Here is a 14,095-nt window from a genome sequence, read left to right as displayed (position 1 = left end):
TCAAGCACACAAAGATATACGAAGACAGAATATAATAAGAATATTAACCACAATGCTAAAATAGTCCTTTAGCTTTGAATATTTGAACAGGATAGATGATTGATTTTGACTAGTTTTCTGTTTAGTACCTCTAAGAATCAAGACTTGTTAATCAAGTGTGCCAGATGTCAGTTTAATGCTGTAATTTGACCTGAACCTAATGACAGTTAACAGGATAAGGAGAAGACTACTTTTTGTGAAGCACGCTAAAGAGACAAGTGTCAGCAAATCTACGTCAAGGACTGAATGAGAACACACAGTCACATCACCTTTTTACAAGTGCCAAAAAGATGAAGAGGTTCAGGAGCAGCCACATGTTCATACCTTAAAGGGATATGGCAGGGTGCAGAAGCGGGGTAAACATCCTCACAGGGGTCAGCAGAAGATGCAGGAGGGGAGGCAGGGGCTGGGTGAGGAGGACAGGGGGACGCAGGCGGGGTTGGTAGGGCTTCAAGTGTGTGACCCTCTGGAAGTGTGGGGACGGAGGTAGGGAACTCTGCGATGTCTCGGAAGTGAGTAGGAAGGAGGTGGTGATCGGAGGGTAGTGGTTGAGGAGAGGCGGGGGCCAGGTGACCGCTCTCTACTTTGTCACCGAGGGAGGGCCTGCATGGGACGGAACACAAAACATCAACAAACAGACCGAAACAAGAAAGCCAAGTTTGGAAATTTGGAGTTCCCACTCAGTTTTTCTCCAAATTCCCATCCAAATGGCCCATGAAGTAAACTCACCACAGAGCAGAGTAAATGTAAGGAGGATCGCTCTGTTCTGTGCCATCACTTAAACCTAGCAGCGACTTGAAAAACAGAAGACTCGCTCCAACCATCCTAAGAACGTTTTGTCACCTCTCTCATTGCTCCCCTTACATGATAGTCCATGCTTACCCTACGGAGAAGTAGCCCATTTGAGGGAGTGCGGCTCTGTCATCATCGGCCACCTGGTGGAGTGGATTTGGCACTGATCCAGGCCCTGCTTATCAGGAGTGGTAGGCTCTTCTAATCTGACAGGCAAGACGATGGACGCCCTTGCAGCTGTTCCCCACTTGGGGCATGCCTCCTGTTTAGTGCTAAAAATATCCCAGTAGTCGCTTCTGGAAAATAGAGCTTCACAATGCCTCCATAAAGTAAAGCACATGTATCGTGTGCTTACGCTCAACCATCTGCTGAGCTGCACTTTTTAAATGCCCCTGCCAGCTCGTGTCAGACTGAAACAGAGCTCAGTTATTCACCCTCTCTCTCTGCAGCAAAGCCTGAACTTAATAACATTTAATGAGGGTGTGTGCTTTTCTTAAGGGTGCAGCAAGTTACAGGTTACATTTAACAATGTGGTTATTATCATTCCACTACAAAGCAGGGAATTTTCTAATTGATGCAAGGCCACTGCATACATGATTTTTAATGTTCTCTGAGTTCAAATCAGATTTTTTTCTGTTTTTAATTTGGTCCCATTCCTCTTTTTTTTTTACCCACAATTAGAAACTTACACCAGAAGGCCAAAGCTATACATGTGCCAGCATCTGCGCCCAACTTGGCACATGCAGTTTGAAAATAGAAGCATAGAAGTGTCATAATGCTCACTGCTGCCTCCGAAGATGGACAAAAGCGGTCCTGGGGGGCATGAAGACAAAAACATTTTGTATTTTCTGACTCGCTGCCTTCTAAATGTAGCTAATATCAGCTGACCCGCTCAGGTTAACAGCTGGAGATTTCCAGCCGGGTTCTGCCTCCAGATCCAACGTGCATGAAGTAACAGAGGCTTCTCCTTCCAGAGTGGGATGAACAAATTAGATGGAGCACATGTGCTCATTTACAGCCAGACATCAAACAGCTTAGTTCTACTGTTGGCATTAACACCTGGAGTCTGCTCAATGCAGAGTTTACTGTAAGTAATTCAGCTGTGCGCATTACTCAAAGGCACCTCACGGGCAGTTCAAAGAGAGCACAGATATGACAATTCTCAGAAAAAAGCACCGATTCTCTAACGCCCATACTCATGACTTTGCCAATACAGCATTCAAGCCAAACACACGCACACAAGTTGAAAGCAACCAACAAGAAATAACAAGACACAAAGTCCAGAGAGTGTGTTTAATGAGTGTTTATAAGGATGACTGTTTAAGAACACACGAATGCGCGTTTCATAATCATTAGCCAATGCTGAGCTTAAAGTATTATTAGGCAGGCATGAAAGTGGGTTTTTTTTTTTTACTCCACTTGTGCCGGCACAGGCAAATGAACCTACTATTACCATGGCAACACATCTATTTACAGTACAATGTGGGTTATAGGACATCCTACCTCTGTTTTGAGAAATATCCCACATTCTGGGCTAAAGAGTCACAGCTGTTTTCCTGCGTTCCTCAACAGAAAAAAACTAGCTGTGCTGCTTTTTAGAAAAAAATTATATGATACTTTTATGTAATGCAGTCACGAGCCCTCAATGTTTCCTGGAAGACCCAAAAACATTTATTAAATCACAGAGCTATGATTTAGACTGGATTTATGGACAACTTTGATTGTTAGTGTTGATCTTTACCATTACTGAGGAGATTTCCAAGGAAGCATAACGTGTTCTAACCTGTTAGAGTTTTTTCTTTTAACATGGGAGGAGGTGCACCTTTCATTTCACAACTTAGTTCTGGAAAAGCCTTCTCTTCCCTTCGTCTCTCTCTGCTCTTCCCTCCCCTCCACCCATCTGGTGAGGTCAGCAGAGGCAGAGCATAATTAGAACTAGTTACCTACAGACCATCTGCTGCATCCACCTGGAAGGACGTACGCAAACACGCACACACATGCACACATAAAACTACCAGAGCTACTGTTTGTCAACTCACCCAGATTTCAGCCATCACACGACTTCAGAGGTTACAGTAATTACAGTAAGCGATGGAAATGACCTGAACTCCAAAACAGCGGAGCCGATGACCACACGTCCCAGTCCTCCTCTCCTCTCTCTTTGACTCTCAGACTAACTCTGTCAAACAAACTCGCACCGCAGCACATGCTCGAGTGTTTCTCTGAACCCTGGCTTTTGTTCCACTCTGTCTGGTCTGTGCAAATGACTTCAGTGGGGCTGAGTGCCTGCCCAAATTCCTCCCACTACAAGCTTCAGTTCACAAAGCCGCACAGACTGAGTAGGACTGACAGCTCGGACAGCCTTCGGGGGCGGAGAGAAAAAAACACAATGTACACACAGACACACACACACACCCGCATATCATATCGTATATCATATGCTGTCACGTTTGTTTCTGTGGCACATGTACGCAACAGTAACTGTATCTTTTGATGAAACCTCAGGGAAATAACATTCTTCCTTTTTCCTGCTCTGAACAATGCTGTGTGGATCCAACAGCAGTGATGGGACAAGTGTTGAGACTGACAGGCAGCAAGTGCTAATCTGGCATGTGGGATGGCTCCACGGCATGTGGTCGGAGACAGTGACAAATAAGGGAATTTGAGTTAATGAAGATAGGCCGAAAGGGATAGATCCCACGGAGAGGTAAATGGAAAAGCATTGTGCTTTTACCTAATTCTAGTGAGAAATCGGGCTTTTCGCTAAAGGAATTAGTCAGTCCAACTTGTGCTGCTGAAATGCTTACATTAACACTGACTGATACACTGCTTTACAGCACTTATTTAACTTGGAAATTTCAACAACTACATATAAACCAGTATACATCTGAGATTCTTATTAGTTCGTAGGCACTGTTAAACCTCTGCAGACAGAACAGTCACCCAGACATTGAAGTGTCTGAAAGCCAAAACAAATCCACCAAGGTTGTTTTCCAAGCACACGGAAATCAGTTTTAAATGTGCGGCATGCACAGCTGACCTGCAAAGCACATGTCCCCCAAAGCTCCCTATTTTACACACATGTTCGCTCCAATGAAATGCATCTGATAGATCAGTACAAAGGAAATGTTATGACAAAATCTCCTTTGTTTGAATTATAAATGATCTCCAGTTGGGAAATCACTAAACCACAAAAACTTCAGTTCAGCTGGGGGTTAAATGGACGTCTTTTCTTGAATCCAGACCCCGAATGCGGTGTGAAGAAGAGCGAGTCTGTTGGTTAAAGGAGTTTCTAAGGAAACATTAGTTGGCTGTTTTACTTAAAGCGGTGAAATGTGTTTCCACTGGAAACTGTGGGCATCAATTCAAAAATATGACAAGCATGTGATACAGACAGTAAAAACACTCACCCACTGTCCCGTAGCTCTGCAGCCAGATCCTGAACAGCCTCTGTCGCTGCAGTTTCCTCAGCTAGGACTTCAGCTGGCTCCACGGGCTGGATGTCTAAAGGTTTTTCCACTAGCTCCACTGGCAGCTCGCTGACCGGCTTCTCCTCTGACTGTGGGGACTCTGTAGTCGGCTTTGTTGTTTCTCGTTCTTCATACTTTGTTGGTTCTACGAGCTCACTATCATTAGCTGTTGGTTCTGGGATCTCATCTGTCCTTTCTCTTGCCTGTTCCTCATTCACTACTTCTGTTGAACTAACTTGCTTCCTATTTGGTTCTTGAACCTCATCTGGATGCTCTTCTTCTTCTTTCTTGGCTGCTTCTGGAAGCTCTGCCTTTGTCGTTTCTTCTTCTTCTACTTTTATACTCTGCGGTGGTTTGGAAAGCTCTGCTATCTCATGTGCTGATTCTAGGAGATCTCCTGCCTTTTTTAAAGGTCTGGGAAGGTCTACTGGCTTCTTCACAAGATTCACAGGTGGGATCTCTGCTGTCTCCTCCGCTGCTAGTTCTGGTGGTGGGGTCTTCTCCTGTCTCACGGGAGCTGCTATCTCCTCAGTCGGAGTGAGAAACTCTTGTTGAGGAGACTCCAGAGATGGAAAGGGTCTGAGAAAAAAACAACAGAAGAAGAGAAGAGGGTGGGGGGTTTGTTGTTTAGTTTATAGCACATGCTCAAGGAATTACTCACAAATCAAAAATGTGTGTGTGAGCAAGAGGATGTGTGTGAAGTGCTCTAGGTATGTTGTTGTATTGTGTTGAGCAGTGTGTTTTGTGTAAGAAAAGGCTCATTCTTGCCCCGGGGACCAGGGACGATGTCACGGCTGATGTCACTCTTTGAATATAAAGGGCTGCATTACTTCCATTAGACTCCAACAGGCACAGTCATCTGACCCGAGCTCGAGTTAATACAAAGTGCAGCTCTGTGTTTACCTCCTCATTCATATTCATTGTCACACTGCTCTCTGTAATATCCCTTCAAACAAGCCTTGAACATGGTGCTACTTGAATGCTAAGTTAGGGGAACAAAATGCCAGAAATCTTTGGTAAAAGACACAAAAAAAAAAAATGTAGCTGTTTGTCCAGTTCATAATTCGTTCCTTTCCTCTTTCTATTTTCTTTGCCTTTTCACGCTGAGCTAACATGCAACATGATACATCTGTATCACTGTGAGGTTCTGACTGTGCTGCTCTGATCTGCAGTTCTTAACATATTTGGCTCATATGATCATTTTAATTAAGCACACACTCTTTCGTTTACCTTAAGGCATCCACTGGGTTCACTTGTTCGCTTTGAGAATGGGATGCAGCTTCCCTGAGCGCTTTTATCCAGTTTGTGTCTGCTTCAGCAGCTTCTACTTGTTCAGCAGGAGGGCGGCGGGCCGGAGCTCTATCGAGTGATTCTGATTCGCACCGCGAGGCAGCAGCAGTGGGTTTAACCACAGTGTCATCTGGGGGCTTTGACAGTGGCACCACATCTTGTGGTTTCTCTGAGTGGGTAAGAGTTTCGAAATCTTCTAGGCATTTTGATGAAACAACAGATGGGCCTGTGTCCACATCCGCAGTCATTTTTTCTGTTGCATCACTGTCACTTTCCCCTGCCTTACAAGGACCGGTGTTGCCATCAGAGTGACAAACAGCAACCTCCGTGCTAATCTGTGCCTCCCCACTTTGGGAGTTGCCTAAAACGGTGATTGATCCCGAGCCCATTTCTTTATCACTTCCTGCTAAATGCACCACCCCCTGCTTTCCCAAAGCCCCACCATCTATGACTTTTATCCGATTTTGTTCCTCACCCTGCTTGCTAACATTCCCTTCATCCAAGGCTTCTTTATCTTCCTTTGTCATCTCCTCAACATCAGGCCCTTTTATGGGTGTTTGTTCTATTGGGCTGTTTTGTGTGGCTGAGGTTTTATTGGGCCTTTGCAGCTCATGAGGCCTGGACACTGTATCCTGACTTTCACTACCGGTGCTTTTTAGAGCCATGGCAGCACTGAAATCCTCTCCTCCAGTTTCTGGATGCGCGGCAGGATCTGGCAGAGAGCTGCATGTGTGCATAGAAATTTCACCAGCCTGGTTTGTACTTGGTGAAAAATCTGCATGAATAGCATCACTAGCTGTGCTATCTTTAGTTAAAATGGGAATATGAAAAGATGAGCTTTCGTGTTCCTGTGAAACAGGCTCAACAGATACAGCCAGATTCTCTGACAGCTCGGATTTTCTACTCTGCTCTTGACAGACAGCTGATAGATCACATTTTTGCTGATCTTTATCACTCAGATCACTCACAAACCCAGTGTCTGGCATTAAATCTCTACCTGACCCCTCTAACCCTGGGCTTTCATTCTCATCTGTCTCCTGACTTGTCTCACTTACATGAGAGTAACCTGCTGCTATCCCTGCATCAGGTGTAGCATTTCTCCCATCAATTTCATTTGAATCAAGGGAAGATGGCAACCTATGAACCTCTAGTGAAGCATCCTCGCCTTTCACTGACTTTATCACTCCTTCATTGCTCATGCTGGCATCACCTGCTAACTCATCCTTGCTTCCTGACTGACAAATATCCCCAGCAGAGCTGTCTCCTTCCTCTGTGGCTCCTTTTACTCCCTTAACCAGTGTCTGGGTCTGATCGTTAGCCTTTTCTCCCCCCTCTAGACAGCCACCTGACATTGCCTCTGTGGGATGTCTGGATCCCAGATACTGTTGATGGTGCTCCTGTTGCTGAGCAAAACAATTTGGATCTGGTGTGGACTGTGATTGGCCAAGAGCTGCACCCAAATCTGGTGCAGAGTCAGAGCTGCATTCCAGCGCTGCTGTCGGAATTTGGCGCAAACTGGAATCATAAACAGTCAGAGGTTCGCTACTAGACTCTAAGTCAGCACGCAGCACGTCCTCGGATGACCCTGGAAATCTGCTGGGAGATGAGGAACAAGTTTCTGTCTCGCTTTTGGATTCAAAAGTGTTCTTTATTTCTTTTTCCTTCTTCACATCCTTTAATGACGATTCACTCTTTTGTCCTATATGTGCGTGTGGTGGCTGCAGGGCTCCAATTTCTTCTATAGTCTCTTTATCTGCTTCATTATTCTGTTGTGGCATTGTGCCTGTCTTTCCTGTCTGTTGCTTGCTGCTGTCTGCTGCTTCCTTTTGATTATCCATTGCTGCCTCTTTAGCTTGTTTCTTTTGCTCTTCAAACAACATGCCGGTCTGATCTCCCATTATGTGGTTTTCTTTCACATTGTCCCCTTTAATTGTATCATAAACCTCGTTGGCGGGCAGGTCGGAGTTAAATGGGTAGCTGACATTTGTGAAGTCATCCCTAATGGAGGCTTCACAAATAATAGGTTTAATGCCAGCAGAGTCTGGCACTGTTTGAGATAGAGGAATTACATTAGCAGGTTTATTTCTTGTCAGTGCATCGCTGGGAGGCTGAGGTGGAATCAGATTTTCCTCTTGTGATAACTGACTATTTACATTACTGGTAGCAGCAGACTCTTTAGTATCAAAATTTAAATTCTCCAATTTTGGCAAGACCTCATTAGCGTTAACATAGACATCACCGATCTCAGCATGCTGTGCTAATGAAGTGTGTGTCACTTCTCGGCTCTTATGGGCATCCACCTCTCTGGAGACACTGCTGCTGTCACCATCAGCACTGCAGTTATATGCCTTTTCAGAGACAGATGCATAAGAGTCGGTAACGAACTCCAGGTGACTCAACATTGGGCCAGGAGGCTGCAGCTCAAAAGCAGGATTACTGACACACTGCCCAATAAACGTGCTTGACTCGTCAGACGCCGTCACTTCTGAAGTCACCCACGCGTCCTTTGTGGGATCGGCAGAGCCGATGGGGGACTTGGGCCCTTCCCCAGCCTTCGTAAAATCTGGGTTAACTGGCTCGTTAGGAGGTTTTTCACCTAATTGCATAACAGGCTGATCAGCTGGGTCACAATGCTTCATCTGCAGAGGAGCTGCGCAGGTCAAGGTCACAGGTTCAGATGTTGAACTTGTGTCAACACCACTTAAAGGTGCACAGTTATGCTGGTTCCGTTTGTTTTCTTCAAGAATGACAGGAGTAGCACTTAAAGGTGATTCCTGAGGCTGGTCAATGTCAGCTGTACCTTTAGACTCTGCCACCACCTTCTTAATCTCCTCCTCCTTGGGCAAACACACAATTGCAGCATCTTTCTGTGTCTCCGCCTCTGCCTTTGCTGTGACCAGTTCAAATGTCAGATGATTTGACTCAGAGATGGCGCTTCCTGGTGGTTGTAAAACATCAAAGCACCCTTTATTACGAGTCTGAGTCTCCTCAGCAGGACGTGGAAGCTGTTGTGAGCTGTTCACCGACTGTGAATCTACAGTGTTTGTCTTCAAACTGTCACTATGTGATTGATCTGTGGCAATGTTCTCCTTTGTTTCTTTAGTCCTCGTGTCCCCTTTAGCCAAACAGACATCTTTCTGTGCCTCTGAAAACGCAGCTGCTTCATCCTTGGTAGGAGCTGGATTTATAGGGATGTCTGGCTTCTTTGAGTTGAGAAAATCTGTGAAAGTATAGCTGGCCTCAAAAACAGGATGACGCAACTGCTCGTGAACAGTCAGCGGGGGTAAAGACGCACAGTCCAGAGCTGGCACCGGCATGGTCTTGAGATCCACGGAGGAACTGCCCATTTCCTTCTCTGCATCCACGAAGTGAACTCTGTTACCTCCACTCCTGTCACATAGATACACACCGACTTCAGACATAGCGGTGCTACCACTGTTGCTCTGGCTATAGGCTTCGACTTGAAGCTTGGCTGCACTTTCGACTGTCCCTGCTTCTGTTGTGCTACTAGGCTGAACCTGTTGATTGTTGCTCGCTTGTTGCTTAACTGGGATTTGCTCTGAAGTGATCAAAGGCTGGCGTGAGGTTAAAGACGGGAAGACTCGACTGTAGTTTGTCTCTGTGACGGATGACTCCTCGAAAGTGCGTCCCAGAGCCAGCCCTTCCTCTGACACTAACTTCTGATCGAGATCGGCCCGTCTGCCTCCGTTTGTTTTACTGTAGCTCTGCTCAGCGTCAGGGAGGAGAGGTGAAATTGTTGCGCCACGGTGCTCCCGGCGGGGTCGACAGAGACGCTCCTCTTCGGTGCAGATGCTCTCAGTGATGGTAGCGAACGACTCCCTCCAGCTCTGTGATTTCAGCTGTGACTCGGCAACATTGGTGGGCGGACACCTTTCAGTCTGAGCAGATGACAGCCCACTAGCAGAGCCTTCTGGCTGGCTGAATGAACTGTGCTCTCTCACCAGCCCTCCTTTCTCTACCACCTCCTCTCCTCCTCCCTCTCCTTCTCTCTTTGATCCCGCAGCAATGTGATCCTGACAATCAGAACCAGTAAGTAGCCCAAGGGGAGAAGTATTGATAAAAGCCTCTAAGCACTGTGGCTCCTTTTCTGCATCTCCCTCTTCGGCCGGTGACAGCTCTTTGTGTGAACTCCGAACGGTCGCCTCTCTCGGTGCCTTGATTTCGCTCTCGGCCGAGTTGTGTGGCATTTTGCTGGTGCAGCTTTCCTCAGCTGCAGCCGGTCCCTCTTTGGCTGACAATGCAAGTGAGCATTTTGCCTGGGAACAGATTAACGCGAGCCGAGAAGGGCTGCCCAGGACTTCGTCCCTCTCTCCGTCTGCAGAAATGAGGCACTTTTCTGTCCCTCTCTCCCCTACTCCTTCCTCACTCTCTGCAACTGCTCCAGCAGCTACTCTCTCCACTAAATCACACCTCACGCTTTCTCCCTCTCCCTCGCTTTCTATCACTTCTGGCAGTGTGGGTGTTGTCAGTGGCAACGCAGTAACCACCGCTAAAGCCTCTTCAAGGACGCTCTCCATGCAACTCTCTCCCACACAAGTTCGGCTGTTGGAGAGTGGGACGTGATTCTCGGGTGTGAGTATTTTTGCTTCTGTAACTGAAGCCTGGCATGTTTGTGTATCTGATCTCTTATCACTAGAAGCAGCTTGATTGATCGCTGTATTTTGGACATGTGTCACGGGTATATTTTGGTTGCTGGTTTCACCTCCGGTTACATGTTGCCCCCACTGCAGGCTTTCATTGGAGCTTTGATTTATGCTGCTTAGGGCATCATTATGGTTGTCTGATTGATGAGGCTTCTGCAAAAGAGCCCGCATGGGCGCAGGTGAACAGGCTGAGGGAGTAAGATGATCCTGACTGCTATGAGGAGATGATAGTAGGGAGCTGGATGTGGGTTTTCCTTCAAGCTGCTCCTTGTAATCAAGCCTGTTGTCAGGGTGTTGCCCACAAATCACAGGGCCTGAAGGTGAATCTGTGGGATTTCCAGCATTTATGATTTCATTTTCAGATTGCACTGCTGTGCGTGCCTCCTGCCCAGTTTCCGGGCTTTTCTCCATCTTTTTCTTTTTCCTGTGTCTCTTTTTCTTTGCCTCTTTGTTCTGGGCGGCCTGTTTATCACCAGCTGAACTCTGCTTGTATGTGTCTGATTCCTGCTCCACAGTGTGCTTGCCTGCTCCTGTCTGTCCTTTTGATTGCAGCTCTGGTAATGCGTCTCTATCCCTTAAACGAGGGCTACCCTCTGATGTTTCCATAGCTGAATTACCTACCTTTGTTTCAAAACAAACACCAGCACTGAAATCATCACTTAGATTTTCTTCTTTGTCTGTCTTTGCCTCCGTGTCTTTCTTCCTAATCACTACATCAGAGTCTACAGTGCTACTCCCCCCCACAGATGCACTGGAATTAGCATTTCCCTGTCTTAGATCGTTTGTATGATCACTAAACACAGCCTGTTTTGGTTGTTCTCCAGCTAAATATGTTGGCATTTCTAATTGTATTTGCGTGGATGCTTCCTTCTCTTCATCTGTCTTAATTTCTTTTTCTGCTTTCAGGTTTTCAGTCTCTGCTGTCCCATCATTATTCTCAGTGCCTAGTATGTAATCCCTAAAACTAAACACAACTGTATCCTTCTGACTGTCTGCTGTCTCACTGTTTCCATGTGCATTCCTGTTTCCATGGCCCCCGTTGCTATGTCCTAGCTGGACAACGATTGGAGGTGGAGACGATGACTCACTGGACTTGTTAACCATCACTTTTCCGGTTGTATTCCCTTCATTGCACCACGTCCCGGGCTCGGGGCTGCAAGGCTGAGTGGGAGTGACTATGCCCAGTGACACCAGTTGTTCTTCACATTCTTGGAAGGCCTCTTGGAGTTCCCGGTCTAAGAATGTGGATGGGGAAGGAGCCAGGGGTCTGTTACCCGGGTAAGGTGTGGCAGCAGGCTGAGTTAAGAGCTGGACATCTGCGACAAGTGGGTCGCAGCCGTGAGGCCTGAGGCAAGGGTAGGGTGACAGAGTTAGGAGTACACAGAAACAGCTGCCCAGTAGAAGGCCATGCTCTGACACAGCACTCTGTGACATGCACAGATGACACACAACTGCACTCGGGATGCCTTTTCTAAGATACAGATTCTCTTACAAGATATAATATCAGCCATTTCTAAGAATACAAGACGGTTGTTAATGGACATGCACTCCAAAATTCATTGCAGTAAGTAGCATTTGTGCAGTTTTACTCACCTATTTCAAACCCTGCTGCTACAAGCCTTCAGCATCTCAGTATTTTGGTATGACTTTCTTATTTTCAGTGTGTATCAAAAGCTTAAAAGCCTAGCGTAATTTATCATCTAATTAAAATGATTTAATTTCTTATTGGAACTATAAATTATTTACTGTAGTCTCATCATACATTAGTTTGATTATATATAATGAGAAATAGTGTCAAGTCATTCATCCTGATTACAGTGATGGGTAGTTTCTGGGTTATTGGAAACAGTTTTATAGCCTAAATAATTTAGCATTCGTGCTACTTTAATGCCATTCATCTGCACTTGCTGAGTCACTGCTAAAACATTACCTACATTAAAGGAAAATGAGGGACCATTTTAATCTTTCATGCTGTCTGACTACAGCGAATAACCATCATTACTAAGCTATAATCATTCTAGCATGGTCCGTTCAAGTTTCGTTATTTTAACGCATTCTTTTCTAAAGAAGTTCCGATAAAGCGAGTAGGAATATCACCGAGGATCACTACGAGGGATTGGTTAACACAGTCACACATGACTTCTGCATAAGGACTCTGCCAAATCCTTGTAAACACAGCATCTGTCCTCACATGTTCACTTGGCAGTCTCTGCTAAAGGGTGGAGAAGCAAAACAGACTAAACTGTGTGCAGGTGTCCAGTTTTACTACGCAACAAAGCAGGAACTCTGCTTTTTCAAATGATTTGTCCTTTCTGAAGTTTTGATATTTCTAGTTATTCAAAGCTTTTCACTTGTTTTACCTGTACATTTTTACAAATTCACATCAAGCAATGATACTTATACTTCTGGTTGACAGAAGACATCAAAGCATCAGAAGAATTAGTGCATTTAACTTTAGATAAAAGCAGGCGTCAGGCAACACTGACCACATCAGACCATGTTAAGGCGTGATTGCTGCAGAGCCACAGCAATCATACCCATCACGCTCGAGCATAAGTTAGAAACATTAGATCACCCTGCCATCTTCTTGTTCCACTCCATGCTCCCTAATTTCACTCTTTATCAGCACGTCTTCTGCTGACAGCACAGAGGACAGCCGTCTAACCATCATCATGCTGAACCTATGAGGTACCTTGTATCTTGAAACAGCAATGGTTGACTGACTTCTATGTGATGCTGCAGACCCGCCAGCAGGGGGTTCACCTGTTCACATTTCCTGTCACCTGAGCTGGTTTTAGCTCTGCTAACACAAACCCACACACACATATGCAGACATATTCACACATGAAGCAAATCAACAACAGGTTTGCTTTCACTCTGACTAAATAAACTGTTACAAGTGTGTTTCCTCACAGCCATAAATTAAGAAAACGTAATATTTAACGTATTATACAGTATTATTAGTGTATGCACATGCTGGCCACTTTATTAGTTACTCCTTGCTAGTCTAGGTTGGACCCCTTTTCCCTTTAAATGTAAAAAAATGTAACGATGAAGGAAATACATGGAAACTGCAGATGTTCCAGCTAACGGAGCATTCTGATCGGGTATATATTTAACTGTCTATTATTACACAGACAATTAAAGCTCTATGGGCAAACTGAATCTACATTTAATATTTATTATGAGAAGTATTAGAAACAACTGATGGACAGTTCTGGCAATATAAGAAAATATGTTAGCATGTCAGCTTATTTTGATATTTTTCCCAAACTTCTATTCTTTTTTTCGGAGATATATGTTTTCGGTATTGCTCACTTTAAACTAGAAAAAGAGAAACTTGAGAAAAACCAGAAAGTTATGACAAAAAAATATCCCAAACACACGAATCTGTTCAAGTCGTGAGAAGGAGAAAAAGGAAAATTCATTTTTCAGGCCTTTAAAATCACCTGCGGTACACAAAGCCAGCAAAAAAATGCGTGGGTAGTAATTTATGAGGCCTATTTGTCACTAATGGAAAAAGAAGAATACTTACTTTTATCAGCAAGTAGACAAAGAAACCAAACAATTGTAGCCGTTTACATTCCTCAGTACTAAAGAGTCTTTCTAGAATGAGTCTTTCTTCATTTTGTGATCGTCACTGATGTTTATGATGACATTAACAAAACTGCCAGGTTTAATCTTGCACTATCAATTCTGCCACCAACACTAAGAATCAGCTCTGTCTCAATGATTTTTTGCCACTTGTAGCAGCAAATCAAACCTGATAATCCTCATCTGATTATGCATGATAAAGCCAAAAACAAATTGCCAAAGCATTACCTCAATTCTTAAGTCAGA

The 14,095-nt window shown here is 45.0% G+C and overlaps 1 protein-coding gene across 8 annotated transcripts in view; it reads right to left on the bottom strand.

The window, feature by feature from the left end:
- tacc2 (transforming, acidic coiled-coil containing protein 2) overlaps positions 1-14,095 on the bottom strand; it is a 47,545-nt gene that overhangs the window by 25,368 nt on the left and 8,082 nt on the right. For 6 of the 8 annotated variants that reach the window (XM_084949423.1, XM_084949424.1, XM_084949425.1 and 3 more), the window contains exons 1-4: positions 12,948-13,188; positions 5,532-11,600; positions 4,242-4,880; positions 364-642 (exon numbers count right to left, since the gene is read on the bottom strand). In XM_084949423.1, coding sequence (XP_084805549.1) covers positions 364-642; positions 4,242-4,880; positions 5,532-11,600; positions 12,948-13,081 — 7,121 coding nt within the window. In that variant the 5' untranslated portion in view covers positions 13,082-13,188. Of the gene's footprint in view, positions 1-363; positions 643-4,241; positions 4,881-5,531; positions 11,601-12,947; positions 13,189-14,095 lie in introns of those variants that run through there. The other 2 variants (XM_084949430.1, XM_084949429.1) reach the window with 2 other exon arrangements.

The sequence above is a fragment of the Perissodus microlepis genome, chromosome 13 (genome assembly GCF_051167445.1).
Source record: "Perissodus microlepis isolate ML-2025 ecotype Zambia chromosome 13, ASM5116744v1, whole genome shotgun sequence".
NCBI classification, from domain to species: Eukaryota; Metazoa; Chordata; class Actinopteri; order Cichliformes; family Cichlidae; genus Perissodus; species Perissodus microlepis.
The sequence above is the reverse complement of the archived record's forward strand: the minus strand, read 5'-3'. Positions and strand labels throughout refer to the sequence as shown.